The following is a 25658-nucleotide window of genomic DNA, read 5'->3' on the forward strand; positions in this document are numbered from 1 at the left end:
GCTGGTGGTGGTGGTGGCGATGGCGGTGGCGATGGTGATAGTGATGGTGGTGATGATAGTGATGGTGGTGGTGATGGTGGTGGCGGTGGTGATGGTGATAGTGATGGTGATGGTGGTGGTGGTGGTGATGGCGGTGGAGAGGGTGGAGATGGTGGTGGTGGTGATGGCGGTGGTGATAGTGATGGTGATGGTGGTGGTGGTGGTGGTGATAGTGATGGTGGTGATGGCGGTGGCAATGGTGGTGGTGGTGGTGGCGGTGATGGTGGTAGTGATGGTGGTGATGGTGGTGGTGATGGCGGTGGTGGTGATGGTGATAGGGATGGTGGTGGTGGTGATGGTGGTGGTGGTGATGGCGGTGGCGATGGTGGTGATGGTGATGGTGGTGATGGTGATGGTGATGGTAATGGTGGTTATAGTGATGGTGGTGGTGGTGGTGGTGGTGGTGATGGCGGTGGTGGTGGTGATGGTAATGGTGGTGGTGGTGGCGGTGGTGATGGCGGTGGCGATGGTGGTGGTGATAGTGATGGTGATGGTGGTGATGGTGGTGGCGGTGGTGGTGGTGGTACAGAGGAGTGGCAGAGCAACACAGGGAAGACATACAGTTGAGGCAGTCAGGAAGGGATACTGTAGGTTTTATTCTGAGGGAAGCCCCTGGGTAGCTTAGAGCTGGGAAGTGATATGGTCTACAGTATGTTTCACAAACACTATTCTTTGTGGGGATTAGGAGGAACTGTGGAAGCAGGGAGAGCCACCATAAGGCTGTCACAGTGGTGTCTAAGGGACATGGTGCTGCCTGGTCCAGGGTGTTAGCACCAAAGACAGCAAACACAAAATGGAGTTGCCACACCCTTCACAGCAGAGGAAAGGTATCTTTCAACAATGTGGCTGTGGGGCGTGAGGAAAGAAAGGGAGACACTGAGGAGGATTTGGACCGTTGGCCTGAGTTAATCGCTCTGGTTTAGAGAACTCGGCTGTTTGATGCCTCTTAGCTATTGGGGTACCGGATCGTAGTTACATGTCAGAGGCCAGGCTGGAGAGAGAACATTTAGAGTTAGTAGAGAAGCAAGGCAGGCCAGTGGTCTGCAGACAGACAAATTCCCTGAGACTGGACATGGCTCCCACTTCATAACCGAGTGACCCTGGGAAAGTCTGTAAGACAGGGTAACAGTATGTGCTATGAGGATACAGTGAGTTAATACATGTAAAAGGTTGATGTGTATAATATTTGTAATACATGTACAACATACAAGTTCTCATTATCTTCTTCTTCATCATCATCAGTGTGAAAATGAAAGATAAAACACAAAGGGACTAACTTTGTGGCACAGGGGGTATGCACAGCGGCCTGCAATGCCAGCATACTCTATGGGCACCGGTTCACGTCCCAGTTGCTCCACTTCCGATCCAGCTTCCTGCTAATGGCCCAAGAAAAGCAGCAGAAGATAGGCCAAGTATTTGGGCCCCTGCCACCCACGTGAGAGACAGGAAGAAGCTGCTGGCTCCCAGCTTTGACCTGGTCCAGTGCTGGCTGTTGTGGTCATCTGGAGAGTGAACCAGCAGATGGAAGATTTCTCTATCTCTCCCTCTAACTCTGACTTTCAAAATACATACATATATATATCTAAAAAAAAAAAAAAAGATAAAGCCACAGAAAATGGGTAGATACAGAAGGACCCCAGAGACCATGATGGGGCAGCTGGTGAGGTGAAAGGAAAGGAAGTAGTCGAGAGAAGAGTCCCAAGAGGTTCCGAGAAGGCAACTAGGTCAAATGCTAGAGAAACGAGGAGTGAGAAATCACCACTGGACTTGCTGTCACGGAGCTCGGGTAAGCATGGCTTCTGTGCTGAGGTGGGAACAAGAGCACCACTAAGTGAGTTCAAGCAAGAATTAGGGTAGAAAAAAAAAAAAAAAAAAAGAAAAGGAAGAATGGGAGGTGGACAAGAGGGAAGTCAAAAAGTACCGAGAACACTCTCAAGGAACAGTGCTACAAAAAGGAAGGAGAAAACGGAGTGGGAGTTCACAGGGCACACGGGACCTCTTTGAAATGGATGAAGACATGCGTGTAACACATATGTATGCTGGCAGCAATGATCCAGAGGAAGGAAGGAAACGGATGCTGTCAAAGAAAGGAGGGTAAATGTCCAGTAAGTTTTTGAGAAGGTATGGAGTGCAGGGAGCCAGGGTTGGGCCACGGATAGCTCGCCCGCTACAGGAACGGTGGATAAGGGTGTGTGCAGAATAGAACTGGGAAGGAACAGAGGCACCTGCTGTGACCTCTCAGGGCCTCCTGTATTTCCCGCCTCCGTGGCGTGCTTGTCAAAAACTTACTGAATGATGTGATGATTACCTGTGTTAACAGCTTTCCCCTCCCATAGCTCTGTGGCCTTCGGGAAGCCAGGGACAGTGTATCTGTCATTCACCACAGGTCGCCAGCAGCCACCACGTCTCTGTCTTCCAGACCAGATTCTCAACCATGTACTGATCGTCTACAGCAACAACTTTCAGAAGTGACTACTTCTGGGGCTGGCGTTGTGGTGCAGACAGGTAAGCTGCCATCTGCGTGCTGGCATCCCATGAGTGCTGGTTCACGTCCAGGCTGCTCCACTTCCAATCCGGCTCTCTGCTATGGCCTGGGGAAGCAGTGGAGGATGGCCCAAGTCCTTGGGCCCCTCCACCCTTGTGGGAGACCCAGAAGAAGCTCCTGGCTCATGGCTTCAGAATGGCTGGCTCCAGCTGTTGTGGCCATTTGGGGAGTGAACCAGTGGATGGAAGATCTCTCTTACACTTTCAAATAAATGAATTTTTTTTTAAATGACTACTTCCACCTACTAGATTAGGGGTCGGCAATCTACTGCCTGCAGACTGGATCCAGCCACCACCTGGTTTTGTAAATATAGTTGACTGGAACACAGCCAATAACGGTGGAGTTGAATGGTTGTAACAGAAATCACGTGGCCTGCAAAGCCTAGTATTTACTTTCTAGCCTTTTACAGAAAACTGTCAACCCCAGGTCCTGACCAATGGTTCTCAAGGGTGGCTGCTGGGCCAACAGCATCAGTGTCACTTGGGAACTTACCAGAGATAAAATTATTAGGTCTCACCCCAGATCTAGTGAATCAGAAACTCTGGGGGTGGCCCCAACAGTCTGATTTCTCACAAGACCTCTAGGGGATTCCAATGCAAATTGCAATTTGAGAACCACTCTTCTGGGTTCTAGGCAGGTAGGTGAATGGTGAAAGGGAACAAGACAGATAAGGTATTATTCCAGGTAAGTTTACATTCTCACAGGAGAACCAACCAAGTGCATACGTAAGATAATTACAAGTTATGATTATTAAAACAATGAGAGGAGCACATGAGCTCAGCTCTGGAAGAGGAATTAAGCATGATGGGAAAGAATTCCAGTCTTCAGGAAGTAGAAGAGCCCTGCTGTGGAAATGACCTTCGCAGTTTCTAGGCACAAAGGTCAGGGTGTCTACAGTGTGAGTGTTAACATACAGTCGGAGATGTAGGCAAGCAGCCAAAGCAGGGCAGCCTTGCAGTCTACCCCAAGATCCAGGCTTATAAGTTAGTGGGAGGCCCTTGAGGCCCTTGATAGGATATGATTCATGTTTTTAAAAGACGATGCTGGTTGCTAGGCAGATAACAGATGACAGGGTTAAGGACAGAAGCAAAGAGATAAATGAGGCTACTGCAGCACTGCAGTTGAGATGATGGGGGCAGAATCAGGGCATGGTGAGGTGGTGACATGAAAGGCAAAGTCAATGTCACTCTTCTGGGTTTTCTGGGGAGGCTGTTTTTGACATTAGAGTCTTGGCTCTTAATGGCAGATTATAATCAGCAAGCCAACAGGTGGGAAGGAGATATCCACATTCAAGATGACAAAGAGTTCTTCTCAACACCCAAAGGGGCTCCTCACCACCAGCAGCAGGCTGTGTGGTCCCACAGCACTCACTCTAAGATCCCTGAATCAAGACCTGTGGTCTTGTTTACTTCATTTTCCAGCCAGGACCCAAGCAAGAACCTTCCCTGTATACATCCAGCCTGTCCCACCCACAAATTCATTGACTCCGCCTCCCAACAGTCTATCAGAGTCATTCCCTCTTCTCATTTCTCCCCACCCTCGTTTGGAAAAGCAGTGTTTCTCGTTAGTTTCCTAGAGGAACCTTCCAACTGGCACACCTGGCTCTGAATTTGCCTCTGTGCAACCCAGCCTCTGTACTTACTCTGGGCAAGTGAACTTTCTACAAGGTGAACGTCACAATGCCATCTCCCCATTGAAAATCTTTCGGCAGCTTCGTATCACACTCAAGATAAAGTCCCAACTCCGTAGTGTGTCACGATCAGGTCTTTGTTCTTCCAACTCATCTCTTACTGCCCCCTTCCCAACCATCTGAGGTTCCAACCACCCGCCCCAAGTTACTCAGAGCCCCCTGGTCCCGGCAGGCTGCCCTCCTCCCCCTGCTATTCTTCACTTGGATGCATTCCCAACTGGACTTTGGAATTCCGGTGTTGGCTCCCGGTTTCCTCTTTCAAAAACTTTCTCCCACTCTCCCTCCCTCAGATGTGTGGGACTCTCACCTTGTACATGCTGCCATCCCTGCACAAACTGCGCTGCATTAGGACGGTCTCTATCGCCCTGTAAGTGGCAGGGCCTTGGCAACCTTTCACTAGTGTCTCTAATGGCAGAGAAACACAAGTACCTGAGGGGAAAGGTTATGAAAACTCACAAGGAGAAAATCAAGCACAGTTTTCTCTAAAGTCCCACATTCATATTTTTTTTTTCCAGGCAGAGTTAGACAGTGAGAGAGAGAGACAGAGAGAGAATTATAGACAGTGAGAGAGAGAGACAGAGAGAAAGGTCTTCCTTCCGCTGGTTCACTCCCCACATGGCCGCTACGGCCGGCGCTGCACCGATCCGAAGCCAGGAGCCAGGTGCTTCCTCCCGGTCTCTTGTGCGGGTGCAAGGACCCAAGCACTTGGGCCATCCTCCACTGCCTTCCCGGGCCACAGCAGAGAGCTGGACTGGAAGAGGAGCAACCGGGACTAGTACCCGGGGTGCTGGCAAAGGATTAGCCAAGTGAGCCACAGCGCCGGCCCCAAATTCATATTAAAGATTCATGCAGATTTTGTATTCTACTATTACGATGTATGACTGTACTGTTTTCCAATATAAAAAATTATGTCCAGGCCAGCATTGTGGTGTAGCAGGCCAAAGCCAACCTGTGACACCAGCATCCCATATGGGAGCCAGTTTGAGTCCCGGCTGCCCCACTGCTCATCCAGCTCCCTGCTAATGTGCCTGAGAAAGTAACAGAGGATGGACCAAGTGCTTGGGCCTCTGGATATGGGAGACTCAGAAGAAGCCCCTGGCTTTGGCCTAGCCCAGCCAGCCCTGGCCATTTTGGCTATTTGGGGAGTGAACGAACAGACGAAAGACCTCTCTCTCTGTCTCTGTCTCTTCCTCTCTGTAACTATTTCAAACAAATAAATAAATATTTAAAAGAAAGAAAAAATGATGTCAGGCCCAAATTTTCAATGAGACTAAGAGTCTACTCTACTTCCTCTGTTTCCTCCCCAAGGTACCGCCAGTACTGTGGGTGGAGAAAAGAAGAGCTTATAAGGGAGAAAAGAGAAGACTATACAGAGTTACTCAAAGCTTTTAGAAACGCAGTTTTGGCACTGGCACCATGGCACAGCGAGCTGAGCCGCCACTTGAGACGCTGGCACCCCTCACTGGAGCACAAGTTCAAGCTCCAGCTCCACTGCTTCCGGTCTGGCTTCCTGCCAATGTGCCCTGGAGGGCAGCGAATGATGGCCCAGGTCCTTGGGTCCTTGCCACCCAGGCTGGAGACCAGGGTAGAGTCCCCAGTTCCTGGTTTTGGCCTGGCTCAGATGTGACTGTGGTGGCCACGAACCAGCAGATGGAAGATTCCTCTGTGTGTGTGTGTGTGTGTGTGTGTGTGTGTCTCCCTCTCTGCCATTCTGCCTTTCAAATAAATAAATAAATCTTAAAAGAAAAAGATTTAGTTTATATCCATGTAACAAGACCATACAACAATAAAAAACGCAGTTTAAGGTAAACTCAAAGAAATCAGAAGGTGATAGCCTTATTTATTTTATGAGAAAAGGTTTTATTTAAGTGAAATGTAGCACAAAGTAGAGCTTAAAGATTCCATTTAAGATAGGATTTAAAGAGGGCAGCAAAAGTCTTAATAAAGTTCATGTGGAAGTGTACTTTTAAAAACTTTGACTTGCGATCATCTGGTGAAGAGCAGCAAATGCAGGCCAGGGTGAGTGGCATCGCTTTGTTTCTCCCTTCCCTCCTCCCACATACTGAGAGAAATCACACTCTTAAAGATGACTTCGACTTTTATTGAATGAGGACTTTATTCTTTAACATTATAAACTAACTCGCACTTTCTGAAAAGGCAGATCTTATATCCAAAGACAATCTCTAAGCATTCTGTTTAAGAATTTGAGGAAAGAATCCACAGTTCATTATCAAGAGTCACAACTTCTTTTACAGTAATTGTGGGAAGAAAACCAACATATTTCACAACCTAAAATGTTCAAACGAAGCACACCTGGAGCATTTATTAAAACCTGGGAAACAGGACATGAGCGGGACAATTATGAAGATCGCCCACAACAATTGGGGTTCTAACAAATGCATGGCTTGCACTGCTCCTAAGGAGGCTTATTTAAAGTACACCAGGACACAGCAGCTTCCCCTCCTCCCAGTCTTTTGCACAAATCACTAAGGCAAGTCTATAAAGGACCAGTAAGGCACAGGGGTACAGCAGCTGACCCTTGGAAGTCTATGAAACTTCCTGTAGTCTGATGGCCTTTAATACGGACATCAGTGTGACAAACTCAGGGTTTTGTTTTTTCCGATATCAACCTGCATCGAAAGCACAAAAGGTCACTTCAAGTCACTTCAGTGTAATAAACAATTCCCATTTATTGCATTACCAGTGAAAGGAGAAACAATTCACTGTGTTACAAAGAATTAGAAGCAAGAATAAACAAAAAGCCCTTTGGTTTAGACTAATTAGATAAACAGAACTGTCTTTAACTCTCCAAGGATTACCATTTGGTTTGTGAAACTACATCAACTGATTAGGACTTTTTCAATAGCATAAATGTTTTTTCTTTCCCTTTTCACTATAATAACAGTGAATAATAGCTAGGAATACCTAAACAATGTGATAATGGTTTAATGATGACCATTTCTCTCTGGTCTTGTAGTATTTAAGATTAGGGAGAGTTATCATCAAATTAAAAAAAAAGCAGCAGCAATCTGGGCTAGATACCAGGAGCTCACAAAAGCATGAACTAGTTACCGAGAGAGTCAGTGAGGCAACGTCATTTTCCAAGATAAAGCACCTTGCTCTGAAATGCATGAAAGGAACCTCCACGGCAGTAGTCAGTTAAACCTGGTTCACTTCTTCCTTGTCATCTATGAAATTAAGATCATCTATGAAAGTGGGGGACCTGGAATAGCGGATGAAGCACAACACAAACCTAATTCTCTGGAATATCACCGAGGGCATCGTCCTTCCCACAGCCTGCGTCTGTAAATGACAATAGTTATAAGCTTTCCTTCTACAGTGTCACCTGATCATCACTAGTGTAGAGTAATTCACTGCCACGTGTAGTGGGAAAGGGAGGTACCTGTCCATACAAGATTAAAAGACCACCACAAACATGACATATATAGGCCTAGCTGTCTCTATCTCAAGTCAGGGAAATGACAGATCACGTGAGCTATGGAGCTGAAAGCTCAGGAACTGTTAGCTTTAATATTAGAAAATGAATTCTTTTTTGGCAAGAGGGAACTTCCAGTTAGCACAGTTATGTCTAAAGAGGAAAAAAGAAGGGCAGCAGAGTTTCACGCAAGACGCACTGAAGTGACGAATCTGAAGTAGCTTCCGTGTACACTCACCCCGCACAAGCAACGCTCACTCAGTCCACAGCGCCAGAAAGCCTCAGCTGCACAATGGAGCTGTTCTGGCTGAGGAAGCAAACTAACCCTTCCCTCCCTCCCCCACCAAGCTTCTCTCTTTTTAAGGGGAAAAAAGTTAATAGGAAGCAATTTTCTGTGCATTAAGAAAGCATTTTCTTAAAAGCAAAGAAAAAATACTATGATTAAAAATAACGTGTTCTATTAAAGCATAGTGCCCACACACAAAGGGAAAAAAAACACCACATAAGGCTTCCTTGAACGCTGTTTTTGCTATCTTGGCTGCATTATTTCACACCATCTGGAAGACAAGTGTTTGACAGATGACTTCGTGTCATTTAGGAATCTCTTCAACAACATGAAGTCAGGCAATCTCAGACACCTCTGGCTCTTCACACTGTCGCCCAGAGAAAGCTTCTGACAAGTTCAAGAGATGAAGAAGGGTGTAGAAAACTATTCTTTGCTTCCCATTATAATCCGTCTCTTTTTAGTGGAATCTCCAGTGAGGCGAACTGAGACCATAACACAGCAAAATGAGGTAACGAAAAAATGAATGTTCATCAGGACTTCTCTCTCCTGCTTGAGTATCTGCAAGCACGACTACTGTTAACCAGGCAATAGTTTATTAGACATCATCTTCTTCATTCCAAACCCAAAGTTAACGTTTATTATTTCATTATTCCATCCACTACTGCAAAAACAGCACAGAGCCATACACTCTTCTCTTCGTGCCTCTCCTCTTCCTTCACCACCAAATACACTCCATATAAACTGACACACTCTGCTCCACACACAAGGCTTTTGCTGGTATTTCTGTTGGCATGATTTTGGCAAATAGTTCGCGTGTGTGTGTGTGTGTGTGTGTGTGTCAAATGATACATTAAACTTCAAAATGAAAACCACAGAAACCTTGACACAGTGCCAATTTAAAGACTTCGGTATTATGACAAATTTCATATATATTCCGATACATTCAAAAGAAAAAAAAAACTGTTGGTTCAGTTCAAAGCAAAATATCATGTAAAAAGGTGTGGAAGTTCTGTGGAAGATGCAAAGCTACGCAGTACAAAATATGTCCAAAGACGTCCAATTTTGGCTTCTGAAAAGTCCCATCATATTAAAGAGAGGAACAGACATGGATGAGAAATCCAACGCTGTCTCCACACAGCTGTATGTTACTATTTTTAAACCAATTTTTAAAATTTGTGGGGAATAATAGACTTTTACTTCTACATTTCAACTTCCCCTTTTAAGTGTCTGCATAAACTAACAGGGCAGGTCTTTCTGGATGTAAGATCGGAGTTTACAGAACTATAAAACATAACCAACTTACACCAAAACAAGACAAGTCAGTGTAAGTGAGTATATTCATTATCTTGGCACCCAAAGAGGAGGAAGTTCTCAGAAAAATATTAAAGGAGGTCTCAATGTTTTCTCCAAAATTCCAGAAACTGCCCATTTATACAAGCAAAAGGGAGGCGTTGAACCATTTACCAGTGTTTTATGCTTTAACAATATAAAACCAGTTAATATCTGCAGAAAGACAACATTAAAACCATAATGCAAATAGTAAGAACTAAAGGTCAAGGGTAGAACCAACTCCAATCATAAACTAACATCGCCTGTTTCTACCACCATGATTTCAAGTGTGTCCAGTAACTTATTCATACTGTGGTTTCTCGGCCAGCCTTGAGATTGGGTGCTGAGAACTGTCTCCTCATCCGTGGAGGGGTCACAAACTGGCTACAGTGGTTGGGTCTGTCAGTCTGCTTCGGGCTGGAGTTGGCCGCGCTGCCCTCCAGCTGCCCGCCAGCGTTGTAACTGCAGTAGGACTGGCGGTGCTGATGGATGTGACGCTTTGCCTGGAAAGTCTGCAGATCGGCGCTGGGGTGACTGTGGGAGTCTGGGGATTCTGCCGAGGCTGCTGCCTGGCAGCCTGTGCTTTTCGGCTGGCCGTTGTTGAGAGAATTGCTTCTGCAGCGTAACTGAGGTGCCTGCTGGTTACTGATGCGCTGCTTGCTAACCTGGATGTGGCCCGGAGAGCCCCCTGGTAACTGGAGATCCTTAGAAACCGCTCTACCCCCTTTTTCTTGGCTCTCTTCTTTGTTTCCTTTCCTTCCGTCTTCCTCTTTCGGAATTCTAAGTTCTATAACCTCATCTTCTGTTATGATGATGTGTGTCCCAGGACTCCAAGAGTTTCTGTGTTTAGGGTTGCTCTTAAAGGGGAAGCGGGGTTTCCGGTTCTCAGGAGGGATGAACCTGTGAGGTACATTCTGCCGACGAAGCTGCTTCGTGATCTCCTGCTGTTGCAGGTTCTTAAACCGAATCTGCTCCTGCCTCATCCAACGCAGACGTCCACGTCTAAACGCTGGATCTCCATTCATCAGCTGGGAAACACGTTCTTCTTTCCCGAGCTCCCCGCTGTCTCGACTTGCGCCATTCTCGGAGGCGCTGCCACCACCAGCACCCGCTGGCTCCTTGGCTTTGTGGTTTCCTTGGCTTTTCTGTTCTTGAGATCCAATCAGTGGCAAGACTTTCTCCATTTTCAGCATTTTGTTCCTTAAGACTTTTATCTCTTCGTCTTTCATGTTATTTTGTTTCTTGACTTCCTGCAAAATATCTTCCAGCTTGTCTATGTGCACCTTGAGGTCATCTACATCAGTCCCACCTTTACCGCTGGCCATCATGTCTTCAATCTTCTCATCCCCAACACCGACGGTGTCCCACACATCCCTGGCCACGGCCCTCCAGGAGTCCCGCTCATTGGGGTCTTTCTTCCCATACATGGCACACAGCTCTTTCATCTTCACAATGGCCAGTGCTTCAATCTCCTGCCGACTGTGCCTAAAGTCATTGAGCGCTACCTCATAGCAAATCTCTTTCACGGCCTGAATCTTAAGATCTGAGATTGTGACCCACTTGGAATCTTTACTCAGGCGCCTTCTCTGGGGGATCTGATACATTTTAATTGGCTCCCGTTTCTTCCCACTGCTGGGGAGGCCACACTTTTTAACAATGGTCTGCAGCTTGCTGGGAGGTAGCTTTTCTCTCAGAGAAGTAATCAGTTTCCAGCTCTCTTCACAGGACCTCTTGTCAGAATCATCCCCGCTATCAGAATCCGCGTCCTTTGGAAAAACAAAATCAAAAAATGGCCCCAAAATAACCAAAATTAAAATGCAAAAAAGGAAAATCAAATTGAAGAAAAAGCAAGCAAAAAAGTTTAACCAAATTTAAAAACAAAACAAAAAACTAAAAGCAAAGCAAAAAAACAAAGGCAAAAACCCTAAATGATGTGGAAGTCTACTAAGACATATGTATGTAACTACAACTGATTACTGTTTATATAAAGATTTGTTCATTTGGTATCTCTAATTCCAATTTCCACTTTCTAGCTTAAGTGATGAAATCTGCAACCAAATTTCTTGAGGACTGACACAGGGAATGATTTCTCACTCCTGGGTCACAGAAAATTAACAAGATGGTATGGCACAGTATCTCCACTATCTCAAGGAAAAGCAAGTAAAACCCACGACCCACACATGCTAAGGACCCATGCAGCCACTTCCCCACATTTGCCTTGGTTATTGCTGTTGCTTCCTCCAGAATTCCTTTCCCCCATGAGTGAGCACAGATGCCATACAAGAGGTGACGAGCAGGCAGGTTAACAAAGGTTAGTGAGGCTGTAGGACGCCAAGTTTGGTTTAGCTTTACTAAAAAGAGCAGCCCTAGAAAAAGTTAGATAAGAAAGTAGAAAAAGAAGCAGTCAAACAGGGATGACGTTAAAAGTGCTAAGAATCCCTATTAAAGACGATGTGAGGTTCTTATCACCCAAATTTGTTTCTTATAAGACAAGTGGGTTTTCAAACTAGTCTTTCCATGAGCAGACACTGAATTTGTTAGTTTCTTCTGTCATGTTAAGTCACTCCATTTCACTTGCACAATGAAAAGTTTGTTACCCCAGAGAAAATGAAAGCACAAAAAAGGGATCGTTATATGAGTCTGGTTTACTTTTTATTTTTTCAAACACTTAAACCAATAAATACCTCACCTCCAAATTTTTGAGAAATAAATTACCAGAACAAAATTAATCTAGGCAAATACACTTCCATTAAGTATAATTTAAAATGTCCCAAGTAATACCATATTTTAATAAATATACCTTAGAGAGGTTTTCTATTTAGAAAATCTATGGCATTTCTGGCAAGTAAAGAATAGCACTTCTAAGTGATATCTCTTCCAACAAACACATAAAACACAAACATTATATAAGTATTTTGCTTGTGTAAAATGGATCCACCTAAATGTATCTGTGCCCAGTTGTCTGTCTTTGCACCATTACTTCAGCCTCAACTGCAGCCTGACTTCACTAAAGTGTTGTTTCAAAGGGTACCTGGGTAATAACCAATTGCTCTTAACTAACACAGGCAAAGCTACATGAAAACAAAGTGGGTTTAAATTCCATATAATAGGACTAGGCAGAGTTTCCATTCAGGAAATAAAAGTTGCTGGGAAAAGAAAATAACTGATTGGATGAGCAGTTCAAGATAGCCTAATAAAAGACAACACTGCTATTTGTAGTTTTGGTTGCAATTACCAAAAATATCTCCTGTAAAGGGTTTTTTTTTTCCCCTATCTTTTTTAAAGGAATTGAAACTGATAACTAGTATTTTGCTTTCTATGTTGACTGTATACATAGCTATTTTCTAGGGAACCATAAAACAAAAAAACTTTAACAATACTGATACTACTATGGCCTCTGAATTTCAACATGTTGCTACATGGGTAAAGCTGCTGCCTACAATTCCGGGACCTCGCACAGGTGCAGGTTCACGTCCCAGCTCTTCCACTTCCAATCTAGCTCCCTGCTATGGCTGGGAAAAGCAGTGGAAGATGGCCCAAATATCTGGGCCCTTGCTAACCACGTGGGAGACCAGGATGCAGCTACTGGCTCCAGGCTTCTGCCTGGCCATTAGAGCCATCTGAAGAGTGAGCCAGCGGATGGAAGATATCTAGAAGATGTCTCTCTGTCTCTCTCTCTCTCTTTGTAACTCAGACTTTCAAATAAATAAATCTTTTAAAAAGAAATGTTATTTTTTTTTTGACAGGCAGAGTGGACAGTGAGAGAGAGAGACAGAGAGAAAGGTCTTCCTTTACCGTTGGTTCACCCCCCAGTGGCCGCTGTGGCCGGCATGATGATCCAAAGCCAGGAGCCAGGTGCTTCTCCTGGTCTCCCATGGGGTGCAGGGCCCAAGCACTTGAGCCATCCTCCACTGCACTCCCGGGCCACAGCAGAGAGCTGGCCTCGAAGAAGGGCAACCGGGACAGAATCAGGCGCCCCGACCGCGACTAGAACCCGGGTGCCGGCGCCGCAGGCAGAGGATTAGCCTATTGAGCCGCGGCGCCGGCCAAGATGTTATTATCGATATATATTATTTTTAATGGCCTTAAAATAAATGAGCACTAAGCCCATTTATAACCTCTGCTGATTTAAAAACTTGGCAACAAGGGCTGGCACTGTGGCGATGCGGGTAAAGCCACCGCCTGCAGTGTTGGCATCTCATATGGGCTCTGGCTTGAGACCTGGCTGCTCCACTCCCGATCCAGCTCCCTGCTATGGCCTAGGAAAGTAGCAGATGGACCTTGGGCCCCTGCACCCATGTGGGAAGACCTGGAAGAAGCTTCTAGATACTGGCTTCGGATCAGTGCAGCTCTGGCCATTGCAGCCATTTGGGGAGTGAACCAACAGATGGAAGACTTCTCTGTCTCTCTAACTCTCCTTCTCTCTCTGTGTAACTCTTTCAAATAAATCTTTAAAAAGAAAAAGCTGAATGTACATACTATACTATTTTTCTTTTCAGTTCTTTTAGTTTTAAAAACTGGAATGGCTAATTTTAAGTGATACAAGATGACATTAATAAACACTAGAGAAAAAAGTATGTCTGACTCCTGAAAAAGTTTTTTTGGCAAACATGTTTAAGCTGAGTCTTTGGAAGAGTAACAGAAAACCTGTCTGATTCTTGCCACATAACTGACAACTATCATTTCTTTTCCCCTTAAAATTGCTTATGGATCAAACTAATATTGCTTAATTTAGGAAATGGTATTCTAGTCATTGTCTGAGTATCATGCTTGAAAGACTAAAGTTACAGATTTAAACATAAAAAAGAGAATAAAAATAAAGCCAAAGGAATTCGAATAAACTCAAGTAGCCATATCTTTCTTTCTTTCTAAAATACTGCTATAGTCACTCTGCAGAAAATGTCCTCTTTACAGTTCAAGTGCTACCACCCTATCGCATACTGACGAAACTATAACTCTGTATACAAAGTTTATGTGCCAAGATGTACACATCACCTCATACCAAAGTATTTTTAGAAATATTTATATTCATTTATCACAAGGTCAGAAAGCCTACTTAGTTCTGGCCAATTCACATGGCACTAAATGATATTTCTGTCTTCATTGAACACCAGATGCAAAATGGGCTTCCTGAAAGGACTCTGCAAGAGCTATGCAAGGGACAGAAGATTCCAGACCCAGCGCAGAAGGTGAGCACAAGACGGGTCAGGCACCCAACAGGGCACTAGCGATGAGAACGGTGCTCAGCAACGTAAAAACGTGACGCATTTGAGGAACTATCGCAACAGAGGATGTGTTCCCCTGAACGCCATTGTGATTACGTCAACCATGCATAAAGATTATGTACAGAAAGTATCAAATATCCTTAAATGACTTTGTATCTTCTCAGTGCTTACTCGCTTTGCATTACAAGTATCTCTGTTGGTTGACAGATATAGGGTCATAAAAATACATTTTCCATTCTATACTGTTACTGGTAGATATCCTCTAAGCCAAAGTGTTAGAAATCAGTTCCTCTTAAGATCAAGAAAGTTAAAAAGAACAGAAACCCGGACTCTGGGGAGGAAAGCAACTTCCTGGCTTTAAAGAGCTAGTTTGGGGGCAGGTGCTTTGACATAACAAGCAGGTTAAGCCTCCTGCCTGCAACGGTGGCATCCCATATAGGCACCAGTTTGAGTCCTGGCTGTCCCACTTCCTCTTTTTTTTTTTTTTTTTTTTTAAATATTTATTTATTTGAAAGGCAGTTACAGAGGGAGGGAGGGAGGGAGGGAGGGAGGGAGGGAGGGAGGGAGGGAGGGAGAGATAGTCTTCCACCCGCTAGTTCACTCCCCAGATGGCCACAATGACTGCAGCTTCACAGATGCCAAGTCAGGAACTTCCTCAGGGTCTGCTAGGAGGGTGCAGGGGCCCAAGGACTTGGGCCATCTTCTACTGGGAGTGGTGGCTTTACCTGCAGTGCCACCGGCTATCTCACTTCTGATCCAGCTCCCTGCAAAGGCACCTCAGAAAGCAGCAGAGGGTGGCCCAAGCACTTGGGCTCCTGCACCCACAGGAAACCTGGAAGAAGCTTCAGCCTCCTGCCTTTGGCATAGCACAGTCCCAGCCATTGTGGCCACTTGAGGGAGTGAACCAGCAGATGGAAGATTCTGATTCATTCTCATGCATGCGCGCTCTCCTTCTCTCTCTTCCTCCCCCCTCCCTCCCTCTCTCCTCTCTCCCCTCTCTGTAACCCTTTCAAATAAAAAAAAAAAATCTTTAAAAATAAAGAACTAGCTTGTTTTCAGACACACAGAGCAGTGACAATCAGAACCTGATTACTGCAGACTGTGTGAGTCCCCTAGACACCATATCTGACTTGGAGACATTTACTTGTCCTTTATTTAATGGTCAGCATCTTTTTCTAGGCATTACTATTCTTCCATTTCTAGTTATTCAACGTGTGGTCTCAAGACCAGCAGTACTGGCATCACCTGGGAACTTTCTAGAAACACAGAATCTCAGGTCCCACCACAGACCTCCAGAGGCATGGGCAGTTAAAAAGCAGTGCTCTGATGGGCAGAACATCAAACCCACTCAGAAGACCCGAGTTTAAATCTCTGATCTGTGATCTGTCACATGTTTACCAGTGGGCAAAGACAGCATTTTTTCAGTGTTGGTTTCTTCTATGGTGAACTGGAGGGAATATTACACATTTTACTCACATACACACCTACCCAAGAGGACTGTTCAGAAGATCAAATAAAGTGATGGATGTTAAAGCTCTTTGTAAATTATAAAGTACCATACAAATACCAGGCACTATTGTTAATAATAAATAGAGCTTAATTACACCTGTCCTCGTTTGATCTTTCACAGACCAAGAGAGGCATGTTATTAGGTTATACGGCATTACTAAGATAAAAAGGCTCCTTCATGTGTCACAAACCTTTAATGTGCCTAATCACATGGCAGCTAAATCTTTGTTTTCATTAAAAGTTAAATGCTGAGTGGGTGTTCCGAGGAGTCCCTCTGTGAAACATGACCATTATCCTGCCCCAAACACTTGATTTACTCTTGCAGTCCATACCTTCTGAGGCTTTACTGTAATTTCCAAGATAACAAACTAACTGGTTTAATTCACTGACAAGCCTGAGAACTGTGGGTCCTGAAAGAGGCGGCTTTGGCCCAAGCGCTTGGCTTTTCTGGCCCATTTAGCAAAAGCCCCTTCTCCAAAGCACAGAGCACAGCTGTGAGGCTGTGGTGTACACGCTGGATTTTCCGATAAAGGAAGAAGCCAGTGCCCTAGCTTTCTCTGATGTCCCCTCATCTCAGAAGACCATAAATCTCTACTGCATGCACAGCGTCCCGGAGGTTGCACATTTTTCTTTTGAATTACAGGAATACAGAGCTAGTTCTTATGACCAGGCTTTACCAACCAAAATCGGTTGGCTGTAAAAATCTAACTGATGGATCAATCTATTCATGAGATTCAGTTTTAGCAAACCTGGGAAATCAACTAGCACCCCCATCCTTTCTCCGTCCAGAGAAAGCCGCTTTCCCTCTTCTGTCTGAGCACACAACCCCCACTCCCATGGTTACCACACATGCCAAGGAGAACCTCATTGAGAATTCAGACTCCATGCAGGGGGACAGAAAAGGATTAACATGCAACTGTGCAGCAACACTTTTAGACACAGTTTAACTTTAATAAAAAAAAAAAATCTGCCCAGCACAGGAACAATCCCCAAGTCAGCCCAAGAGCAGAGAATTAGTACTATCAGGTGATCAGAAACAAAACCAAGGCAAACTTCCACCAAATTCAATATTCAGCGTAATTATCATTGAAAGAATCACCACTGATGCAAATTCAAAAACCACCATCAGGAGGCAAAGGCTACCAAAAGAACTTTTGCTATTTCCTCAAAAAGCACCTGGCTATGATAGAAATAGAAGGTTTGACTTTAAGACATAAAAGGCACAAAATAGTGCCTCTATGGACAGCTGTTCAGATTGAGGCTACCTGGAGACTTAAATTCATTCTCCATTAAGAAATAAAAGGATAGTGTGTGGTATCAATCACAGCCAATCAGCTGGGTGAAGCTACTGGAGTATCTACCCTTTTCCTAACCCTAGGTAGCAGACTCAGGAAGGATTCCTACCAGTCTTTGCTGTTCCAAGAGGAGATCTGCTTCTTCCTTCTCCTTTTTGTATAGGATCTCCATTTCCTGTAGCCTAGAAGGGAAAAAAAGGAAATGATAAACTTTGAAACCACTGTATTGTTTCATGATGCTACTATGTATTTGATAATTTTTAAGGTTTATTTATTTTATTTGAAAGGAAGAGTTAAGGAGAAACAGAAGAGAAAGAGACAGAGATCTCCCGTCCACTTCCCTAATGGCCATAACTGCCAGGGCTGGGCCAGTTCAAAGCCAAAACCCAGACACCTCCTCCAGGTCTCCTGTATGGGTGGCAGGAGCTCAAGTACGTGGGCCATCTTCCATTGCTTTTCTAGGTGCATTAGCAGGGAGCTGCACCAGAAACTGAGCAGCCAAGACTTGAACTGGTGCCCATATGGGATGCTGGCAGTTCAGGCAGTGGCTTAACCAGCTGTGTCACAATGCCAGCCCCAATACTACAGGTTTAAAAGAAGAGATGCGGAGCCAACGTTGTGGCGCAGCAGGTTAAGCTGCCACTTGCAGCACCAGCATCCCATATGAGTCCTGGTTGAGTCCCAGCTGCCCCACTTCTGATCCAGCTCCCTGCTAATGTGCCTGGGAAAGCAGAAGAGAATGGCCCAAGTCCTTGGCCCCTGCCACCCACATGGGAGACCTGGCTCTTGGCTTCAGCCTGGCCCAGCCCTGGTTGTTGAGGCCATCTGGGGAGTGAAGTAGCAGATGGAAGATCTCTCTTTCTCTCCTTCTATCTCTGTAACTCTTTCAAACAAATAAACAAACACATCTTAAAGGAAAAGCAAAGAGGAGACAGGAGAGGGCCTTTGGCCTAGTGGTTAAGGTGCTTGTGACCGCTGTCCATCCTCATGCCTGGGTCTGATACTCAGCTCCAGGTCCTGACTTCAGCTTCCGAAAACAAAGACCCTAAGAGGCAGCAGCATTAGCTCAAATATTTGGGTCCTTGCCACCCACACGGGAGACCTGGATTGAGTTCCTGGCTGCTAGTTTCAGCCTGGCCCAGTCTTGGCAATGGAGGGGACTAAACCAGTGGATAGGGGGACGCTCTTGCTCTTTCTCATTCACACATGCTCATTCTCTCTGTGTCTCAAATAAAAAATTAATAAACAGAAGAGATAGCTGTGAGCCACACAATACTTGTGCGTTACCTTTTCTCCATCTCCTGTTTCATATCAATTCCTTGTTTTTCCAGAAGTTCTCTCTGGGCAAATGTCCAGTCCACAGGCTCAGAGGGGGTCTCAGCAGAAGGAGTCTTCTCCCGTTCAGCCCGTGCTTGCTCCGGGTGGTTGAAACGAAAAACATGATTTTTACCCATGATGATACGGTTTCCTAGCACCAAACAGAAATAGGGTTAAAAAAAAAAAAACTTTTTAAATGCATAATATCTACTTTAATAACACCCCTTCCCTCATATAGAAGACAGCTTTTGGAATTTTACAAGAATAAATTCTAATGCTGATTACCATTTCAGCCTTTAAACAGAATCAAAAATTAGAGCAGCTCACACAGGCCGGGTATGCACTGCTGAAGACTTCAAACTTCGCCCCATCTCACCTGAGCGCAGCTGGACAGGCTGGGCCACCCTCTTGCCATTTACGTAGGTTTCTGAGCGCTCACAGGGCTCCAAAGTCACGATAACTAAGAGGAACACAGACTAACATTATCCTCACAAGCCACAGCAGCTCACTCAGAATTCACAGTAATTATACAGACTTTTGCAACCCATCCAGTGACTGAAGAATCCATAAAGGAATTCATTTTAGCATATCAAAATCAGTTCCAGTATAAGAAGTTATCTGGGACTGTGGCTAACAGAGAGTTTGATAAACCTCAGAAGAAAATATATAGGAAATATTAATTCCAGTAATATTTAACAGTTCAATGAAACTGAAAATCATCAGAAATCTTTAGTAATAGATACAGATAATAACTGAAACTGAAGATTAAAGTTAATATTTTGATTAAGATAGGCGTGAACTACAAAGCACTAAAACGCCATTCAATTATTGCTGTTTTGTTAATAACCTGGGCAAAAATAAGATTGATTTCTTCTTCGCTTTCAGATTAAAGTAAATTCTACTAGATTAAGACTTGAAGTCCTTTATAAACCTCCCACTAAACAGGATATTTGTTCCTTCCTTACTTTTCTATTAAAATAATTAACATTCAAGACACGCCTAATTGCCTGTGTCCCGGCAGTTCTCGGCAGTAACAAAGGGCTCCTTTTGTCCAGGCTATTCTCATGGAAAGCAGCTTTGTTAGTGGCTGCATTTGTAAGCAGCCCAGGTTTTCCCCATTTTTCAATATCAGAATGTACAAGAAAGTGCCACTGGCAGGACCGGGCACACGAAAGCTTCAGGATCTCTCCTAACACAGAACGGAAAAGCTGGAGAGGCTCAAACCCGCACCTTCGCCACTGTTGTTCCTCTCGCTCCGGAAGATACAGTGCTCTTCTTTAATGTGGGCCCCACTCAGCACTATGTCCTGGCGCCGCTCGGCATCTGCCTGGCCAACTCTGCACACAAGAGAAAGTGTTTCCCAGGGAAATTCAGACACAAAAAGCACTACTAACAATGAGCCTCTTTCTCCAAAAGAATATCCTTCGTCTGTACAAAAAAGGTGTCGCCTTTTTATCAGAAGCTTTCAGCTGCAAATTCTATTCTTAAACATGATCAACCCCCCCACCCCCATCACAATAAGAAACCAAGGAGCAGTGATGCATCAGTGTAACTCACACAGCAGCATAAAAACACAGGAGCACACGAAACTCCTAATGAATTCATGCTGAGCTGTTAAAGGGAAAACCTCTATAGAGTCTTCTAGAGAAAAAGTACATGTGAACTGTTTCTAGTGACCAAAACAATTTGGAAAGGGAGGACAGTCTGCAATTATTTCAGACAGAAGAAACAGCAAATCACTACAAAAAATTTATCAACAAAAAAAATTTCCTTTTAGTTATTCCAACGATCTGAGAAAAGAAACATTAAGCGACCAATACGAGAAACAAATATACCTGGTAATTCCATCTTTGATGTAATAAAGCAGGCATTCGGACATTAATGGGTCTTCATTGAGGTTAACAAGATGCGGGGTCTGAAAGAGGGTTACAGATGATCAGTTCCAAGTAAGGCACCCTGAGTAGGACTGTGGCAGTAACAGGGGCCTGCAGAAGCCAAGCTTCTCGCCTTCCCCATCGTGCCTGAAGACAGATTCTTCATTCCTAGTTACAATTCCATAATTAAGAGAAAGCAGGCCTCCCCAGCATGTTCCATCGCACTCTAAGTAAAAACATGAATTCTGGGATAAAGAATGAGGCCCAGTTCTTGATAAGGGCAAAGCACAGCAAGCAAAAGGGAAAATGGGGACAGGCTGACTCTCAGGGTGAGTTGATTATAATCTTTGTAAATGTTTTGGCAAAATTCTCAAAAAAGATTTAATTTTTCATTTACTTTTATTAAAATGTCTCCACACTCCCTGCCACTGCCGCTATAATTTTCATCAGTTCTTCCACAGTCCCAGTTACTGCCTTTAGTTCATTAGTCTTTAAGGAAAAAATTATAAATACTGACATTCAATACAATAAACATCTTTTAAAGAACCTCTTCATCTAACTCTAATATTTCGAAAATCTTTTAAAAACCAACCTTCTTTGGTGAAAATACCCCACTGGAATCCAAAAATAAGTCACATGGTCTCGGGCCCAAAATCTACTCAAGGCCGCGCCAGCAGATGTGGAGAAATGAAAGCAGAGTCAGAGGAAGGGGGTTAGAAGGAGGACTACACAAGAGGGTTCAACAGCAATTGGAACCTGTGCCTCTTCTCACCAGCATCTACCGTTGTAGGCATAAGAAAGTCAAAGGCTCGCTGGGCTCCTCATGTCACTAAGACAGAGATCTCAGAACACAGGTTCTCACACTGTCTGGCTATGATCCCCTCCTTTCCTGAAGAAGTCGACAAAGCTAAAGCGAGATGGGTAAAATTAAAGCAAGAAAAAACCTTTGGAAGCAGAGATCCCAATTTGGAATTCTGTGCTGTTTCTAACACAACACTTGTTCAAGTTATTTAGAATTTGTGTTACAACAATGTTACAAACATTGTTACAACAATGTTTCCCACAGTTTTTTTTTTTAACATCAAAAGATTTTCTGAAATGCCTTCAGATACAAGCAAAGGCACGATCTAGATTTCACCAACCTACAACCACTGAGACAAGCACTGCGGCACAGTGGGTTAAGCAGCCACTTGGGATGCCGGCATTCCATACAGGCACACCTGGTTCAAGGCCTGCCTACTCCATACTTTGGATCCAGCTTCCTGCTAATGTTCCTAGGAGTCAGCAGATGATGTCTCAAGTACTTGGGTCTCTGCCACCCCCGTGGGAGTCCCTGGCTCCTGGCTTCAGCCTGGCCCAGCCCTAGCTGTTGCAGTCACTTTGGGGAGTGAAACAGTGGTGGAAAACATCTCTCTGTCCGTCTCTCCCTCTCTGTCATTCTTTCAAATAAATAAGTAAACCTTTTTTTTTTTTTTTTTTTTTGACAGGCAGAGTGGACAGTGAGAGAGAGAGACAGAGAGAAAGGTCTTCCTTTTGCCGTTGGTTCACCCTCCAATGGCCGCCGCGGCCGGTGCACCGTGCTGATTGGATGGCAGGAGCCAGGTACTTATCCTGGTCTCCCACGGGGTGCAGGGCCCAAGCACCTGGGCCATCCTCCACTGCACTCCCTGGCCACAGCAGAGAGCTGGTCTGGAAGAGGGGCAACCGGGACAGAATCCAGCGCCCTGACCAGAACTAGAACCCGGTGTGCCAGCGCCGCATGGTGGAGGATTAGCCTAGTGAGCCACGGCGCTGGCCTCAAATAAATAAGTAAACCTTTAAAACAAATAAACTGCAAATGTTAAAGTTTATATAGCCATGGGTAATATATCTGATTAAATACAAATCCTACCAAAGGAAATATATTAAAACTATGAAAGCCAATGACCTTTTAGAATATAAACATATAAAGTACTTAGAGTAAAAAAAAAAAAAAAAAAAAAAAAAAAAAAAAAAAAAAAAGTACTTAGAGTTCTGATTCTAAAATACGTATCTAAAATGTCATTAAATCAATCTTTTCTATTGAAAACACATTGAAATTTATAAAAAAGTTATGTGACCATGATAGAGAAAAACCTAACCAAATTAAATAGCAAAAACCACACAAGTGGCCTGCATTGTCACATAGCAAGTAAAGCTGCCTAAGACATTCATATCCCATGTGGGTGCTAATTCAGGTCTCAGCTGCTCCACTTCTGATCCAGCTCCCTGCTAATGGCCTAGGAAAAGTGTTTGGGCTTCTGACACCTATGTGGGAGACCCGGAAGAAGCTCCTGGCTCCTGGCTTCAGGTTGGCTCAGCTCCAGCTGTTGCAGCCATTTGGGGAGTGAACGGTGGATGAAGGATCTAACTCCGCCTTTCATATAAGTAAATAAATCTTTAAAAAAAAAAAAACCCACATGAATATTTCATATTGTATCACATAAAACAAAAGTATCAATTCATACTCCCAAGTCTGCTATCCTAAATTGGAGAATCACTACCAGCACCTAACGCATGAAACATTTAAGTCTCCAATGGACCATCTGAAGTGATTTAAAAGGAAGGCCCATTACTAGAGGTATGAGAAACAGGCTCTGCACACTGATACATGGTCTACTGTTATTACATAAGTAAGCACAAAAATAATCATCTGATAACAGTTTTCTAGTATCTAACAATGACTAAATAGCAACTAAGTTTTTTTTTTTTAAACATACTATTCTAATTAGCTAAAAGGTACTTAGGTACTCTACAACTATGATTATGTAAGTAAGACAATAACTACTGGAGTCGTTAAAGAAAAACAAAAAGCAGGAAGCTACAGAGGAGGCTGGAAGGGTGAGGAATGGAACTGCTTTACTCAGGAGTGTTCAGCTAGTAAACACACTGCAGAAGCAAGCGGAAGCGATAGTTTTCTACACAAACCTGAACAGCTGAAATTGGTTCCATAGAATTAGAAAGCAGAGTTGATGACTTCTGTGGAAAACTCTACACAGAAAGAGTAGCCAAGGGGCCAGCATGGTGGCGTAGCTGGTAAAGTTGTCGCCTGCCATGCTGGCACCCCATGTGGGCATCGGTTTGAGTCCCGGCTGCTCCACTTCCAATCCAGCTCTCTGCTATGGCCTGGAAAAGTAGTAGAAGATGGCCCAAGTCTTGGGGCCCCTGCACCCTTGTGGGAAGACCCAGAGGGAGCTCCTGGCTTCATATTGGAGCAACACAGGCCATTGTGGCCAACTGGGGAATGAACCAGAAGATGGAAGACCAACCTCTCTCTCTGCCTCTCCTCTGTCTGTGTAACTCTGCCTTTCAAGTAAATATATAACTCTTAAGGAAAAAAAAACAATCTCACAACAAAATTTAAAAAAAAAAAAGAAAAAGAAAAAAGAGAGTAGCCAAAATTGAAGCCAGGAATATGGTAAGGCCAGTTCAGGAAGATGGCCAAACATATTGAATCACAACCAAAAGTCAGATTTATTGCTTTTAAGTTTTTCCTATTGTAAACCTAATGGGTGTTTTAGAAATAAGCTGGCCTTGGACTCTGAATCCACTGTCATAAGAAATCAAACTATCTGAAATGTTGTCAAGTATCAAGGTAAAAAAGGGGGGGAGAGGCCAGCCCTGAAAGACGTGAAGTGCCAGGTGACTAAGACAAACAAAAAATGTTTTGTTGAGTTTCATAACATTGTTTCCTACCTTTTTAGGTGAAAAAACGCCCAGTGTTCCTCCATCTTCCCGAATGGCAACACCCATCTCAGCCAACAAGGCCTCTCTGGAACAAAGTACAGTAATCAGGAAAGTAACACCCAAACGTCAACTCCTGCAGTCTAACATGAACTGGAAAGCAAAGCATGAAATCAAGAACAGCTGTCCACATTTAAAGTTGGGAATGCCAATTTAAAATAATGTGCTTATCTCATTGAGAAATGATTTTTAATGAGAAAGACTACAGTCAAATTAAATTATGCTTATGTTACAGATACATTCATTCAGATATAAGCTTTGTTTCATTAGAGTGTAGAAATACATAATAATTCCTAAATAACATATCAATTAATATAAAAAGGAGAGCAAGCCATGTTCCTTAAGGCTATATATCAAACTGGAGGAACCATTTCTTCAGAATCTAAGAAAAAGAATCAGTTACTTGGTTATATGCAGTATGATCTATAAATGTGATTTTCTCAAATGTTATATTCTATGCCCACCATTATTTTGGTTCAGTAATTATAGCTTTAAAGTCTATATAAGAAATAAGAAAATTTCTGTTTTTTTTTTTGTTACATCTGACATATCAGTACATTAGAACTCACTCTGCCTCTTCTTACCTGAAAGGGGAAGACAGGAAGTGACACTTTGTAAATGTATATTTAGTTCAGTAACAAAAACTATCATCTTGGGGTATGCACCTTCAAGGCAGAAAACTGACAGAGGTTAAGACAGAACAGGGATTCACCCTCTTGTCAAACAGGGTCTAGAAAAGGATGCCCTGAAACACAACCACAGCAGCTATCTGGATTTGGGCCTTTAATCAAAGAAGGTCTACATTTTGTAAATGAAAAACCCTATCCCTCGATACGTTCCATGTTTTATGGATCCCTATCAAACTGTAGAATGCTGACTTTAACTACATGACTCCCTAGAGAACAGTTACATTTGTGGATTTCACTTCAAAGAATAAATTCAATTGGCCCTAAGTCCATGGCCAGGTTATTTTCTGTTTTAGGAGGGGAGGTTTATTGTTTTAACTTCTATTTCATCTTTTCCCACTATAAAAGTGTTTGAAATTCCTGAGAAAACTTAGGTACATTCCAAGATTTTAACCTCCTGACCTCTCCATTCTGATGGCCTCTGTTTTCCGAAGCTTCTCTTCCCAAGTTTCGTTCAGCTCAGCGATGATCTTCTCCGATTCCTAAGGAAGGAAGTGCACGAAGTAGAAGACGGTCTTACAGTTTAACATGAAACTAAGGCAAGCCTACAGTGCAAAAGCAGGACCCAGCCTCTTGTCTGTCTCCCTTAGCCCAAGCCTGTCTATCAAAAGCAATTCACTGAATTAGAGTTGTACGCTGTCCAGAAGGGTTTGTTTAGAGAAATT

General features: G+C 43.8%; 1 protein-coding gene across 25 annotated transcripts in view; it reads right to left on the reverse strand.

Annotated features, from left to right (window-relative positions):
- KIF1B (kinesin family member 1B) overlaps nt 1–25658 on the reverse strand; it is a 174369-nt gene that overhangs the window by 61701 nt on the left and 87010 nt on the right. For 24 of the 25 annotated variants that reach the window (XM_070079307.1, XM_070079302.1, XM_070079299.1 and 21 more), the window contains 7 exons: nt 25396–25475; nt 24260–24335; nt 20507–20586; nt 19902–20008; nt 19048–19131; nt 18642–18822; nt 17464–17536 (listed from right to left, as the gene is read on the reverse strand). In XM_070079307.1, coding sequence (XP_069935408.1) covers nt 17464–17536; nt 18642–18822; nt 19048–19131; nt 19902–20008; nt 20507–20586; nt 24260–24335; nt 25396–25475 — 681 coding nt within the window. Of the gene's footprint in view, nt 1–6113; nt 11092–17463; nt 17537–18641; nt 18823–19047; nt 19132–19901; nt 20009–20506; nt 20587–24259; nt 24336–25395; nt 25476–25658 lie in introns of those variants that run through there. The other variant, XM_070079313.1, reaches the window with a different exon arrangement.

Source organism: Oryctolagus cuniculus, chromosome 7 (genome assembly GCF_964237555.1).
Source record: "Oryctolagus cuniculus chromosome 7, mOryCun1.1, whole genome shotgun sequence".
NCBI classification, from domain to species: domain Eukaryota; kingdom Metazoa; phylum Chordata; class Mammalia; order Lagomorpha; family Leporidae; genus Oryctolagus; species Oryctolagus cuniculus.